This window comes from Grammomys surdaster, unplaced genomic scaffold (assembly GCF_004785775.1).
Source record: "Grammomys surdaster isolate TR1022 unplaced genomic scaffold, NIH_TR_1.0 278, whole genome shotgun sequence".
NCBI lineage: Eukaryota > Metazoa > Chordata > Mammalia > Rodentia > Muridae > Grammomys > Grammomys surdaster.
In genome coordinates this window covers 1,729,690-1,746,313 of record NW_021604719.1, presented here as the reverse complement: position 1 = coordinate 1,746,313, position 16,624 = coordinate 1,729,690, and the positions used below count along the sequence as shown (strand labels likewise).

General features: G+C 36.0%; 1 protein-coding gene across 1 annotated transcript in view; it reads left to right on the top strand.

Annotated features, from left to right (window-relative positions):
- Positions 1 to 11,668: 11,668 nt before the first annotated feature.
- The window catches only part of CUNH5orf46 (chromosome unknown C5orf46 homolog), a 15,909-nt gene continuing 10,953 nt past the window's right edge, over positions 11,669 to 16,624 (top strand). The window contains exon 1 of the mRNA XM_028777114.1: positions 11,669 to 11,768. Within this exon, the coding sequence (XP_028632947.1) occupies positions 11,699 to 11,768 (70 nt within the window). The 5' untranslated portion in view covers positions 11,669 to 11,698. The remainder of the gene's footprint in view (positions 11,769 to 16,624) is intronic.

Here is a 16,624-nt window from a genome sequence, read left to right as displayed (position 1 = left end):
GAGAGAGAGAGAGAGACAGAGACAGAGACAGAGGGAGACAGCCTAACTTGTGAAACCTCAAAGCCTACCCCCAGTGACACACTTCTTCCAATCCAACAAGGCCACGCTTCTTAATAGTGTAGTAACTCCCGATGATCCTATAGGAGCTATTTTGATTCAAACCACCATACCTGATAAGCTTCTTTCTTTCCTTCCTTCCTTCTTTACTGATTATCATTTGTTGTGACTTTGTAGGGAGAAACACACTAAAGAACTTCTGGTGGTGCTCTGGCCACTTCTTGCCACTTCTACCAACTCCAGCAGATTGGCAGAGCTCCATGGTTTCTTCTGGATTGACCTGCCATTGTTGATTCATGGTGTTTGTAAGTGGATCAGACTACTGCTGCTGATTCATGTGAACTGAATTGCTATTATCCTGACAACAAAGATTGTATTCACATCAAAGAACTATTTCTAAACAGGTCCATATCCTTCTTTCCTCTAGTAATCTTTTCTTTCCACTATTTCTGGGAGGTGTGCTAAAAAGAAAGGTTAAAACATTTAAGTACATATTTAAAGTGGGTTTTAAAAATATAAGCCTACAACCACTGCTTTTTTTTTCTTCTTCAGGAGTGAGGATGACTTGTGCCTTAAAATGTCCACACCTCAATTTATTTTGCTATCATTAATGTTAGGGTTTTTTTTTTTTAATTACAAAATGAGGATAATTACATCCATCCTGCCCTACATTTCAGGGAGGGATAAATGTGAGGAATGTATGAGTTCCCAATGGGAGTGAGCCTATGGAATGGAAATTATTCTTACTAAATTATTTGAGCTATTCAATAACGAGAAGCAGAGAAAACAGAACATGTACAGGATAATTGCTTGAGATTTGTTTCTTGTTTTGTTGTTTTTGTTCTCATTCATTCTCAGGATCTGGATTGCTGTTGACAATTCTTGTTCACAGCTAAGTCATACACAGCTTGCTAAACACTAAAGGATGATGACGATATAAAATCTAGCCTAGTCATTTATAACATACACCTACTCATATGTATAGAATATGCCAGGACATAAACCTAGCTCAGACTCCAGTGAAAATAGCAGTTCTCAGAGACTGGGGAAAAATAAAAATAACCTAAGAAATCACTTCATTGGCCATCATAAGATGACAAGACAGGAGTGGATGCTGGTCATTCTGCACTCCTCACCGAAAAACCTCAGAAATTCACACTGAAGAACAGAAAAAAGGATGAGTTCAAGTTCACTCAGCAAGTTAGTTGCATAAAAATAGCACATAACAAACATCACTAATCCACGGTTATCCTAAGCACTTTCACCATCACAAAGGTTGTTACCAACTTTTTTTTGTTAGAGTATAATTTGTATAGAATAAAATATTTATGTGCATTTTATACACAGTTTAAAATTGTTAAGGTACAAATCAAACTGGAGTTTTCTAAACACAGCAAATGTGTTCATACTCATGACACACTGTGTCTCAGAAAAAACATTCTCTGTTCCTGTATCCTTCTCTCTCCTCCTAATCGCTCACATGTGTCTTCTGCAATTCTTTCTTTCTTTTGAGAGAGTTGTATAAATGGAATCCCTTATGTGAAATTTCGCATTTAGTTCCTGTCATTTATTACAATGCTTTGGGGGCATTCTTACCATCACATGCATCAGTAAGTTCATTCTTGATGCTTCATAGGCAACTACCTCATGGAGCACTCCCAGCTTTATTCATTTATTATCCAATGGACATTTGAATTCATTTCAGTGTGGAGTTATTAATAAACTCACTATAACTATTACTGGGCAAATAAAGTGATATTCAGGAAAACATATATAAGTAGTTCATGTGAGTGTTTAATGGATAAATATGGCCAAAGATTGATGAATGATTACACATACACACATACACACACACACACACACACACACACACACAATGACACATGAGAATGTTTCTAACTCTACCAACAATGTATGTGATTTTCTACTTCTCTATTTCATGTTGTTTTTGTTGCACTTGTTTTTAATTTTACCCACTTTGATAGATTAATGGAAGTAGACACTTTTGGTTTTAGTTTTATTCTTCTAGACAAAGGAATCAGAGCATTGCATCATATACATTTTATATTCATAGTTGTACTTCAACAAGACATTTGCTCAGACCTTTTGTCCACATTTTAAAATTTTGAAACTTTTTTACTTATTGAAAATAATTTATATAGTCTGCTTATAATACTTATAAGGAAATGTGAGAAATGATGGCATATTTTTCTTTTCTTAACAGAGTCTAGATGTATGTGTACTTATTTGTACTTAGGAACTTTTTGTTTAGCTTATAATTGAAAGATTATTTCCAGTGTAATTTTATTTCTGAAATTTAAAAGTTTTTATATTTAGGTATGTGGCCCAGTTTGAATTAATTTCTGCACAACACAGAATATAAACTGAAATTATTTTTCCTTTCTCATTTTGCATGAAAATACTCAAATATTTGTCATGTGCTGAAAAGAGAGTTCTTTTTCTATTGGGTTACCTGTGTATCTTCACTGTAAATGAGTTGGTCACAAAAAAGTTCACATACTCCTGGACTCTATTCTATTCCATAAATAAAGCATAGGCCCCCTCCTTTCAAATGTTTCATATTTTATTAATAACACACACACACACACACATACACACACACACCACATGTTCTGGTGACCATGGTACTTTATCTTTCTATTCCAATAACAGGTTAGCTGTGTTAATTTCAATGAGTTGGAGATTTCACTCCTAAAACCACTTTACAAGTTTCTGTGCAACACCCTCTTATTAGCATTGTGAAAGTTATATTAAATTAATAGAAAATTTGGGGATGTCTACTTTTTATAACAGGAGCACATTAAATTTCTTTATTTTAAAGTTATTTCAACAGAGTAGTACAGATTTATGCATATACAACATACTTATTTTCTTAGATGTATACTCAAATAACATTGTATTTAGTGAGGATGATACAATTAAATTTCATTGTCTAAGTGGTCCATACATAGAAGCACAGTCGATTGTTATGCATTGAACCTCCCTCATGCCATGACTATGCATTAGTTCTGTGTTGGTAGCACTTGTGTTGAGTCTTTCATACTCTCTGCAAAGTCAGTGTCTTCTGTGAATAGATCTTTCATAGACCACATCCATACTGAATGTTACCACCTTTCCATCACTTAAGAACTGTCCTTATTATCAGATCATGACTGCCACTCAGTCATAGTGCCTCTGTTCAAGTAATCTTCACTTTAATAAATAATGGTTAAGAGGGCAAAAGAAGCTTGCTATCTCTCCAGCTGATTTAAAGAGAAGCCATCTTTAAGTGTGAATCCTTAATAAGGAAGGAAATTATATATGTTATAAATTGTCTACATCAGTAGTTATCAAGAGTTATGTGACTCTTATTGTGTCTGATTTGTGAGTTAAACTTTATCACAGATATGTTTGTATATTAAAACAGTATTATGAAATGTGATGCTATATGCAGTTTTAGATATCCACAGCAAACCATGAAAAAGAGAGGACTGATCTGTCAACTCCTCTATATTCTTCTTGGCATTATGCTGTTCTGTGACTCACTGGAATACATGAGTTCTTATTGACTGTCAATTTTCCCCTGTAGGCTTTGTAAATATGTTACCATTTGTATAAACCCACCACACAGTGTTTTCTAGATCACTTAACTCCTTTATAGTTTTGTGATGCCCCTCCATACCTCAGAATACTGTTTGCTCTGAATACCATGTGTCTTGTTATTAACATAAACAATACATATTTCTTTGACTAGTGTTTGATGCTACATTTTTTTGTATTCTTTTGAAAAATATTGTTTGTTTATTTATTGGATATGTGTGTATCTATGGCATTGGCTGTGTGAAGATCTAAAGACACCAGATGGAAAGTATCTGTCATTCCATCATGTAGGTACTGTAGACTAAACTTAGGACAGTATGCTTGGTAGCAAATTCCCTTGTCCACATAACCATGTTAATGACTTTCTTGTTGCCATTTAATGTAATTATTAATATTTTTCTTTTGTTTTTGCAACATTAGTTTCTACCTTCTTATTGAACATTTTTATGATAGTTGAGTGCTCTTGTTTTCAATATTTAAGAAAAATAGCTACTTTCTATAATTAATTTGGACACATATATTCATGCATTTATGTGGAAAATAGACATAGGAGAGAGAAAGAGATACAGAGATAGACAGACAGACAGACAGACAGACAGGGCTGTCTGAAGAAGAGACTAAGGGGGCAGCGCTTTTATAGAATTAGTGTTTATTGTACCTGAGGTCCTGAGTTCAGTTCCTAGACAGTTGATAGATACGTACAACTATCTATCACTCACAATCAAAGGAATACATCTTCTGAAATGTCAACTCATATTTTAGCTATTAATAAATCAAAATCCCTAAACACATAGCCACTGTACCTGTTTTTACCCTATCCTTTGTCTCAAGCCTCGAACATCATACCAACAAATGTCTGAAACCAGCTTTGGACTCAGTTGTTATTTCCACATTTAATAGGCACGCATTGGACACTCAATGTATTTATTTAATACCCTTAATTTGCTAGTCATTGCTGAGGATTCATAGCAAAGAGCATTCTAGGTTAAATAAGCCATGGCTCACTCTTCAGGCACCCGTAGCTTAGTTGGTGTGGCAGATAAATAAGCAACAACTTATGATTCAGTATAGTACATGTTATCATAAAGGTGTGTGCAGAGTGAGCTGACAGAAGAAATGATTGATTTGTCATGGGTTAAATCAGCAATGTGATCACAGTTTCTTTGTGAAGGATTCAATATTCGAACAATGAATTGGTGGGTGCTGGTTATTCTATGCAGAATATACAGAATGATGAGCATGTAAAGCTGTGTGGGTGCAGTGCTTCTTATAAGATAATAGAAGATGAGACCTGATAGAAAGAGCCAAAAGGTTACACTTGCATGATCAGAAAGTGGTGAAGGGTTATATTATTTATTGGAAATGCACATTGCTAAGACCTTCATAGCATAATCTCAGTTATACCTTTGAAATTTGTAGGAAGCTGATACTCCGATTATCTTCATGCTAAAAATTGGAGACATGAAGTTAACGAACATAAGCAACTTGCCAAATAAAAACTCAGGACCTCAGAGAATGCTAAATGATTTAATAAGTAGGGTACAGACACCAGCTCAGCCTGTGCATCTGATGTAAACAAACAGTGTGCACATTCTAGTACATGCCAGACAAATTCTCTCTCTGATGAAGTCACAATTTGATTGGTGGCCATCTGACCTGTGCTTTAAGAACTATTCTACTATATGCCTGAGAGGAATCCTCAAGTAGCAAGTGTGGATGAAACATGAGCGGTCTTATCTGTATGTAGCAAAAGGCCATAGAAAGTATTGGGGAGGGGGCACCAACAGAGGGTATAGCATAATTATTGGTTTAAAAAGTGTAGAAAAATGGCAGCAATGTGGAGGGCAAACTGGAATGAAGTCTTTCACAAAATAGAGGGTTTTGGTTGCTTTTTCAGTGCACCAGACAAAAATCACAGGAATAAAGCTTACTGTGGAGGTAGGAGAAAAACATTTTTAAGGATTTTCTGAAAAGAGAATCCAAAGTAATTTGTTGAGAAAAATTGGGTTTTTGGAGATAAAGAGCTAAAGAACATTTGTATAAGTTGAAAATTAATTCCTAGAGTCAGGTTCTGTTCTTCCAGGAGCTGCTGCCTGTATATGTGCCATTCCTCTTGCCTAAAGTGTGTCTTTTCTACACCTTTCTTGCATAGGTAACACTTGTAGAATTACCTTTCAGCATCCTGATGGCCCTCCATGACCCTTCACACCCTGCTGATGTCCAGTAGGAGGCTCCACACCTCCATTAGCATCTATTTCTCCTGTAACTACTGGAACTATGTGGTTACAAGTGTGACTTAAGCAAGATAGGATTAGTGGTTTGGATTTTCTGATGCTAAACTGAAGAGATGGCAAATAGTACAAAGTCAAAATGCACACTGAATAAATAATTGATAAATGATTCTAAGTCATGAGAGTTGATCGAATGACAAGCCTCAGATAGGAAGGCCTTACAATGACAGAACAATGTCACTCCTTAGCAGTTAAGGACTGGAGCCCCACCTGAACTATAAACATCCCTACCAGGGCACATCTGTAAACCTCAGCTGAGGTGTAGCTGGAATGAGAGAGGGTCTTTATGACTTTTTTGTATTATGACTTGAAGTTTTAACCTAGGGTTCATAAACCTTCTTGGTTGTGGCTCTGTGTTCAGGCTTACAGTGGTCAGGTAAGAAGCAAAACAAGAGAAGGAATGTCTGGCTATCACCCATACGGGCACAACCTACAAAAGTCTAAGTCTGAGAACTCCGGCCTGGCCCCACCTCTTACAGGTGACCCTCTTACAGGCTCCTGAAAGAGTCTTACTAATGACCAAGATGTTAATTCATGTGTCTTTATGGAAATTTCCATATCCAAACGATTTCTTTATGGTTAAGAAAGCATAAGGGAGCATATGTATTCCAGGTAGGATTCACTCAGGGAAAGACTCAGAGGAAAACACTCCAGTTCTCCTACTAAAGAGCATCTAGTGCAGTAATTCTCAACCTTCTAAGTCTTTGATGCTTTAATACAGTTTATCATGTTGTAGTGATCCCTGCTACCATACAATTTTTGTTGCTAACCCATAACTGTAATCTTGCTACTTTCTTGAATTATAAGGATCTGTGTTTTCTGATGGTCTGAGGAGATCTCTGTGAAAGGGCCAGGGTGTCAAGTGACCCACTGTTTGAGAGCTATGAGCATCAACTATAATTTGAGCTCTTCATATACTGTTCATTTTTATATGCTATTCCTTTATTATGCACTTGACTCCTTCTGGTCTTCTATGTAACTCCATGATATAATTTTTTACATATGAAAACATTTCTGAGGGCATAACCAAAAATAGATACTAGATTTAACAAATAAAATAAGTGTAGGTTTCCATATTAAAGTGTTGGCTAGAAAAATTAAGACAATTTTAGCTCAAATTACAAGCAATTTTAATATAGTTGTATTCTGTAGAATGTCTGAGATATACTTCTAATTGTTCCTTTGAACTTCAAGTGTAATAAACTATAGTATGTTTGATCCTGAAGGTTTATCTTCTATTCACCTTCTGCCAAGAATTAAGGAGTCACTATGAATCCTGCACATCCTATACTCCAAACTGCATTCATGCAAACATAAATATGGAAGACCAACATTTCCTTAAGAGACCAGTAAGAAATGAAAAGGTTAATGCAAGGAACAGAGCAGATGCAGATGGATTAGGAATTAGGCTGGAACTGGCTTGATCCAGGCACTTTACCAGAACAGCTCAGTGGGTGCCAGTGAAAATGTCATAGTTACTAGCAGATTCTTTGGAGTCACACAACTTTCGGATCAAGATCTTATTCTGTTTCACACAGAATTTGTAACCCTGGACCTTTAACCTTAGAAAGATTTGTAATCTTTCTAAAGATTAGGTATTTCGTTATGTAAAATGAAGATAATAATAATAATGGTGGCTTCAGACAACTTGGTTGATGTGTTTTATCTGATTTATCATGTGGCCAGAATATTCTGTTAGGAATAGTAGTTTTAATCCTAATATTTCTTGCACAGCTAAATGTCATTTCTTTCCTGGGACAATCCAAGTGAGTGGGATGGGAAGGGGTGGGAGAGAAAGGAGGGGAGAGAAGAATTAGCCTGTTGGGAGCCGACTCCTAGCAGAAAGCAGCTATCATCTTTGCAGCCATCTCGAGCCATATACCCTGACAAGAGATTTGTTTTCAACAGCCCACAACAGTTGAGCACACTCTGATAAACATCATGTTTTTCTCCAATATCTTGTTTTGTTGTTTAGTACCCCTAGCTGCAAGGTGCACATGGTAAAGTGTCTTCAGCTGTGTTCCTCTGCTTGTGCTTATATATACCTAGGATTTCCTTTCAATAAAAAGAGACTTGAACAGACTCTGTCTTGTCTCCATTCTTCTCTTCTGTTGCCCTTCCATCCCCACTCTCTCTCTCTTGCTAGATCCACAGACCGGAACAGCAGCTTGGGCCTGAACCATAGCCCATCATTCATTTTGTTTTAGTGTGTACAAGGTATTGTTCTACCTGATCACATATATTTTCCAGTTGATTCTGTAGACAATCCAAAGAAATATAATTACTTTCTGGACACTGGAAACATATTTGCACATATATTTTCCAGACATTGGCACAGAGAAATTGGGGAATATTTTATCACTCATAGAAGCTAAAGCATACTTCTTGCATTTCCATACATCCAAACCAAGTTGGAGACATGATCTAGAAAAAAAAAAAAACCTCTGCTTTCTTTTACCAGCTTGTGTAAAACCCTTCTTCATTTTCTTCTTATCTAAATGAAGCTCATTTGATTGTGCCTGTGACAAGGCACAGATGATTAACTGCTATTAGCCAGGCATGCATGAAAGACTACTTACAGTATATCAGACATTTCATCATTGTTATTTAATGTACTATGGAGATATAGGACAGAAAGTATCATGTCCTGCTTTTACAGATAAAGCAGCTGAAGCTCAAAGTGATACCAGTCACTGTCACACAGATACTGGTTGACAGAACTACTTGCAGCATTCAGGTTAGGATTCTCCTCTCAAAAATATTCATTATTTTATTCAATACATATTCATTGGTTCCCTTCTACATGCAGACATAGAAGAATCTATACTTAGAGCAGTGCCATTTTCTTGCTATCCAACCAATGAAAGCAGTTCACTCAAAGTTTTACCAGCTCTGTCTCATTGATCTCCCCAAAAGACAGAAGAATTCTGCCACAATTATACTGTCTACAGTTTTTGCTTCCTTGTAGTGTATTCTTTAAAAAACACCCTTTTGGGTTGTTCTTATATATGATTTTTTTTTTCAGCAAACTCAGCCACATGCCAGATTCCATGACATAGTTCATAGAGATACTGGGATATTTTCTGCCAGTGATCCATAATATAAGCTCAGTGTTCTATCATAAGCAGTGTAGAAAATGCCATGAGGCTGGCTTAATGAAGGCTTCCTGATGGTAGAGACTGTTGCAGAGCAAACTTTATGGAGGATGAATGTAGTGTCTTTGAGAATAATATATCTAAAGCCCTTGTATATTTTTACTTTTGTTTGACAATTTTTAGATAGATAATTTAGACATTAGATATGTGATATAGATAGATAGATAGATAGATAGATAGATAGATAGATAGATAGATAATCACAGGATGTACAAAGAAAGACCAATTAAAGTCATTAACTCTTGGGTAATGAAATTAAAGTTTTTAAGGGCAGTAAAAGAAGAAAGAAGGTCCACATGGAGTAAGGTACAATGAATATCATAGTAATTACACAGAATAATTGCTCCAAGGGAAAGGAGATGAGGATGTTACTCCAGCAACAAGAAAGAGTATAAACAGAGACAAAGAAATATAATCTGAGAGAGCATGCTCACCTGTGAATGGGAAGTCAGCTCCAAGCATGGAAAGAGAATCCAGTGTACAAATGGGTGCATAGAACACATTGTTAATATGATGTTTTACTTGATGCTTAATAATTTACATAATATCTATTGATTGTCACTTGCATTGAAACTTTACCTCAAAGATGGATTTCACTGTTGTAGAAAAGTACAGATTAGAAAAAAATTCCCTATGTGAAAAACCTTTATTTTATCCAGTGTATATTCTTGGTGACTTTGTAAAAAAAAAAAAAAAAAAGTTTGATAGTCACGGAAGTTTATGCTTATTTCTGGGTTTTCTATCGTTGGTCTATATGTCTATTTTTGTGGCAGTAAGAGGCTTAGTTTATTAGCTCTGACGTATAATTTCAAGTCAGATATTGTGATATTTCTTGCAATATTCATTCAGCATAAGAGAAGCTATTTATAACTGATAGATGGTGGGAAATGGAAAATCAGTTTTCAATGGAGTGACAGTAGGTATATCAAACACACGCTGAGACAAGCCTCCTTGCCCAGGAGCAGTCAGCCAACAAAAACTGGACATTATGTTTATTTTGTTTGCTTGCTAGTTTCTATCTATTCAAGAAAGAGAAAGAACATAAAGTTGGATGTGTAGGGAAGTGGGGGGATCTGGAGTGGTGGAATCATATGTTTAAAGTATATCATATGAAATTCTTATAGAAAAAAAGAAAACTATTACTAAAAAATAAACAATAAGTATGTTTTGTCTATGCACGGTATTTTCTGTTCCCCAACAAATGTTTTCAGTTTTATTTAGTTATGTGAGGAGACCATTGGCATTTTGAAGAAAATTGCATTTTATCTATAGAATCTGTTTAACAAATGGTATTGATAAAAACATATATCTATGAACTTAGATCCACATCTCTCACCCTGTGCAGAATAGAGAAAAGCAATTAAAATGAATCAAGTGCATGAATTGAAAACTAAAGATGCTGATGCTTTCAGCAGAAAACATAGGAAATGCACTCCAGGTTGTAGGTAAAGGCAAGGACTTTCTGAAGCAGACTTCAATAGTATAGGAAATATCCCTACATATCAGCATGTGAGATTACATGAGATTAAAATGTTTCTGCACAGTTAGGAAACTACTATCAACACAAACAGACAGCCTACACAATGGTAGATACATTTATCAGCTAGACCTCAGAGATAAAAGTGATATCCAGAATATATAAAGAATGGCAAAAATTAAACACATAAACCACAAAACTGTCAATTAAAGATGGGCTAATGAAAAGATAGATCTGAGTAGATGAAACACAAATACCAATGAATATGTATTTTAAACATTCAACATCCCCAACCATAACGCAAATGAAAATATAAACTACAATGGTATTCTACCTCATCACAATTCATTTGACTATGACCAGGACAACAATGACAACAATGACTGACAAGGTTATGGAGAAAGAGGCATCCTTATCCATTGTTGGTGGGAGTGCAAACTAATGCAACCAATATGTACATTCTCCTCAACAAAATGAGAAGTAGAGCTATCATACAGCTTAGCTATACTCTTCTTGGGCATATACTCAAAGGACTGTATGAGCTATCTAGAAAATGAAAATATGGCATATATATATATATATGCTTTTTTTTAACATGCTAAGAAAAGGAAATTATAAAGTCTCTGGAGTGTGTAAAAGCTGGAGAATATTATAGTAATAAGATGTCCTAGTTTAAGAAAGATAAAATCACATGTTCTGTTACATATGCAAATCCTAATTTTAATGTTTACATTAATGTAAATGAGGAGTTATGAGAGTGCTGTCAACTATGGAACTTGATAGACAGCCCTGAGAGGGGAGCAAGAAAAGCAATGAGAAAGTGGAAGTAAAGGCAAAAGGTCACTTGTGATAGGAAAATCAATGGGAACCTGTTAGGAGTAGAACAAGAGAAAATGGAGAAGAGGGAGAAAAAAAAGCAAAAAATGAAACTCAATTGCTTTGGTTTTGAAAGACAGGGCAGAGCTCATTGGTAGAGATGTCAGAGCAAGCCGTGTAGATGTCTTGTGCAACTGCCTACATTTCACAGCAGATGATGTCATCACAACTGTCCTATAAATTGAGCAAAGCTTCAGGTGCACCTAGGCAACTTATCTGCACCAATACCCAAGACAACAGGAATGGCTGTCTCAGTTCTTCGCCTGATGGTAATCCTAGGACTGAGTGCCCTAATCTTGACATGCCATGCAGGTAAGTGTTTCTGATCATAGCCCAGAAACTTGGCCATAGTTTGTTGTGATGGGTGGAAGCTGGTATGGATCCAGAATACTAAAGGGGAGGGGCATTTTGGCACCACAGAAAGAGCACTGGGCTGGGCCTTTGTAAATGCAGCTAATACAGAAAGCAGTTTTATTAAGCTCAATTTTTGTTGTATCCTCCATTCTCAGTAAATGATATTTGAAAAGAGTCCTTTCTTGTATTCTTAAATGATAATGTGACACTATTTCATTATATTGCATTCCTTGAGAAATTTCTGTGGGGTGTTTTGATTATTATAACTAATAATCTTCAATGTTGATGAAGATCATTAATGAGAAATGTAAATTAAGGCATGATATTTAATACCTGTAGATGTCAAATAAATAAGGGAACATTAATTGTTGACAGTCTTATAAATTTGTCATGCAAATAAAAGAGACAGTTTAGAATAGCACCTGGTTAATAATAATCAGCAAAGAATATTAAACACTATTGTTATCATGTATAATAATTTCTTTTAAGTTTGAGGACAGATTCATTAGCTTAAAAAAAAACACCCAGGTAGTTTGTATATCTCAGCAGCTTTTTGGCCATGGAAAAATCAGTAGTGCTATGTGAATTACCAGTATAGATATCAGACATGTGACAGACAGACACATGGCAGGGAGAGGTCTTAAAGAAATACGAAGAAGGCCCATAGTATCAGAAAAATCTAAAGTGATACAGGAAGGTACATGATTAGTGTGGAGACAGAAGAAGATGAAAAGTTACACTTTCTGAGTAGTTCAGACAATATAGCAGACTCACCAAGCTGCCTGGCTGCAACCTATTAAGCTACTATGTTGGGGATGGGAATTCTGGGAGGGAAAGGTACATTATCTCATTAAGGTGATAATTATTAAGCCTATCTCTTTGGCATGGCTTAAGGTGAGCTCACCTTCCTTCTTTGTGAGGGATGGTACCTTTGCCAGGTGATTAATTTGACAGAAGTGGAATATTAGATCTTCACCCTGCCAGATTATCTATTCTCTTCACCAAAAGGTGTCTTACATTCATGGGCCTTTATTGCTTTATTACTACTCTCCATTAACCTTAAAATCATTTAGGGACCATATCAGGCTTCAGAGAAACCTCTCCCCCAAAACACCTCTGGAATCATTGGTCTCTGGCAAAGACAAGGTTTCCAAGTGATCCAAATACATTTCTTACTTTTAGTGGAGAAAGAACTGAGTATGCCTAGTTGCTCAGTTTACTTTACCCTAAGCTGCTTAGCCAATCTTTACCTTGTTCTCATTCTTACTCTTCATAAGACGTAAGTTTAAATAATTTATTTTTCTTTAGGCAACATTTCAATGTTTTGAATTTATTTTATTTTCGTTTTTTTTCATTCTTCCTCTTTTTTATTGGATATTTTTTTATTTACATTTCAGATGTTTTCCCCTTTCTAGATCTCCCCTTCTGAAACCCCCTATCTCAACCCTCCCTGTTGCTGCCCCTGTGAGGATGCTCACCCACTCACTCCCCTACACTGGGGCATCAAACCTACATAGGGCCTCTCCTTCCACTGATGTCCAACAAGGCCATCCTCTGACGCATATGCGGCTGGAGCCATGGATCCCTTTATGTGTACTCTTTGGTTGGTGATCCAGTCCCTTGGAGTTCAGGCCGTTTTGGCCTGTTAACATTGTAGCTTTTTTCATGGGGCTGCAAACCCCCTCAGCTCCTTCAGTCCCTTCTCCAACTCCTCCATCGAGGACCCTGCGCTCAGTCTAATGGTTGGCTGTGAGCATCCACCTCTGCATTTTTCAGGCTCTGGCAGAGCCTCTCAAGAGACAGATTATCAGGCTCCAGTCAGCAAGCACTTCCCAGCATCCACAGTAGCTTCTGGGTTTGGTGACTGTATATGGGATGGATCTCCAGGTAGGGCAGTTCTTTCAGTCTCTTTCCTTCATTCTCTTCCATACTTTGTCTCCATATTTCCTCCTGTGGGTATTTTTGTTTCACTTCTAAGTCTAAATCCTTTTATGGAAGTCTGCTAATTACCAATGTGGCTTCTTATAATAAAAGAGTATGTTGAGGATGGAAGTTGGGGTACCAATTCAGTAGGTCTATCCTAAAGATCCTAAACAGGCATTGATAATTTCATAAAGCTATGTTTAGGGAGGAAACGACATCTTTAACTATATCCTTGAAATAGATGTGAAAGAAAAGTAAAGACAAAATATTGCCATTACAAGCTCTAGACAAATAATCAGAGAAAGCCAAAAGAAAGGATGCTTTAAAAATATCAAAATCAAAGTCCAGTGGGAAATCTTGATGGCCCACAAGAGCATGCATACATTAGTCTTGGTTTGGGTGTTTTGTTTTTTGTTTTTTGGGGTTTGGTTGGGTTTTTTTGTTTGTTCGTTTGTTTGTTTTTGGTTTTATTTTGTTTGTTTTGTTTTTGTTTTTTTGTTTTTAAGTTTTTCTTTTGGCCTACAAATTGGTCTCAAGAGGGATGAACTCGGGATACACTTTTCAGGTGCTTCAGCAGCTGTTGGAATGGATAGACACACAGTGTGAGATCCTGCCCAGATGGCTTATAGAAGAGGAGAGACAAAGAAGAAATTTTCTATTACATGATTTTTCAATTGAACACAACACTAGTCCCATCTCTCTTGGCTGCAAGTAGAAAGTACGGTGCCAAATTGAACCAGTACCCTGATGTTCTTCATCTTGGGTAGCAGTTGGGTTTCTTTGTTTTGTTTTGTTTTGTTTTGTTTTGTTTTTGTTTTTGTTTTTGATTTTGATTTTTAACCAAGAAGAAAAGCATCACTGAGAAATGGCTGTCTAAGCAACATTTTATTTACACTTGAGTTTAACATCACTGAATATGAGTCCTTGGATAATTAACCAACATGCATCTTAGTCTTCGACTGTACTTTCCTGTCAGGTGTTAAAGACCATGACAGTTCCCCAAATTAATCATTTTCATTTTTGTAATCAAGGCCAGTTGTGGTTCTAATCCTCAGTTGTCTCTTTAGATCCAGAGGCAGTCTGGTCCCGGATCCTTTGGCCTTCTTTGTACCATTTGTCTCATCTTCTCCAAAAATATAAACAGCCTTGCTTGACCATGGTTTCACTTAGAGGCACTAGGAAGGTTTTGCTTCTGTGTTGATCCTCCTGATTGTAGACTGAACAGTGGTTACATCACATTCAGTTTTGTTTTCATGGCCTCCCTGAGCAACAGGACAAGTGACTCTTCAGAGCTACATGACATGTCCAGAGATATCCTCTGGGAACTAGTTGACCTGGGAGGGCAAGTAGCAAAGTATTGTCGCTTTATATTTTTCTGTCTACATTATTATAGGCCTCCACATTAAGTGGTTGAACACTCAGAAGTTCAGTTACACCAACTTGATATTTTTAACTACTATTTAATGTTTAAATAAAACTTAACCCAAAACATAAAACTTATTTAAACTTTCATTAGACATGTATGATTTTTCTTTTAAGGCAGTATTTGTAGCTAATACCATAAAACAGACTAATAAGAGAATACCATTGATTTAAATAAAGTTAGATATCAAGGTACTGAAATTTGACCTGTGTGTGCGTGTGTATTTTAATTCTTATCTTTTTCATACTCTATATAATTTACCCAGACCTCCATAACTTCCATAATCATTCTGGGTTTTTTTCCCATTCTGAAATCATGCATAATCTTAATAGGCTCTCATAATAATCATAATAAATAAACCCCCCATTTTCTCATTGTCCTTGGTTGGTATAAATTAGTAAACTAAGCTTGCAGAGGGCACAAGTAAAAGTTTCTCTAATTGTAAAGTCTAAGTTTCTAGGTTCTTCCCACTGCAACTAAGCACATGTTTCTTTTGTGTCCCAGGAGGCACACAGAGGACTGAGAGTGCATGTAGAATTCTCATTTAGCAATTCAACTTTTTGTCTGCAGAAGACTGTGAATTCTTGACTTGTCTTTCTTCAGAGTATTCCAGAAAGCAAGGTGTGTAACCACTTAGCAACAGGCCCCTTCACATGTAAGTTAGCAGAACTCACAGCTCCAGATCATCAATATGAAACCCAGATGAAAAATGGAAAAGAATTATGGCAGAGGGGATGTCTGTGTGGACTCTGCTTCTAAAGTTATCAACAGAGTGATGGGATGGTTGAGATTTACATTCTAAAGACAATTCTCAGTTTACCTCATAACCTCTGAAACTAACTAAATAAGTACAGTTTTAAGTGTTAATTTCCTTGCCTGTAAAAGAACACAATTAGGGGCTAGAGAGATGGCTTAAAGGCTAAGAGCACTGTTTGCTCTGTCAGAGGTCCTGAGTTCAGTCCCCAGTGTGATCTAGATCTGATACCTTCTTCTAGCATGTAAGTATACATGCTTATATACATAATATAAATAAATTATATACATAATTTAAATAAATACATAAATCTTTTTTAATTAACATAACTATTGATGTTACCACATAAAATGAGATTTTATAATCATTTTGTAAAATGTAGAATTCTATATATTTCTTGTACCTGCTCAGAATTGTATAAACACATTCAGAAAGTTAGCTGAATACTTAATGTAAATAATCCTACTTTTTATTATGTTTTAAAAGAGAAAATATTTAATTATAGACCTTATGAGTTGAGATTCTTGGTATTACAGTAGCATTTTAAATTTTCATAATATTCCAAAATGTTAAAGGAAAATGATGTTATTTGTTGATGTCATAAGTAATAATACTAATAATACCATAGATAAATTGCTGTTAACTTATTACAGGTTTGATTCTGTGATAGATGGCATATACACCATGGTTATATATCTCTATATACATAAACAC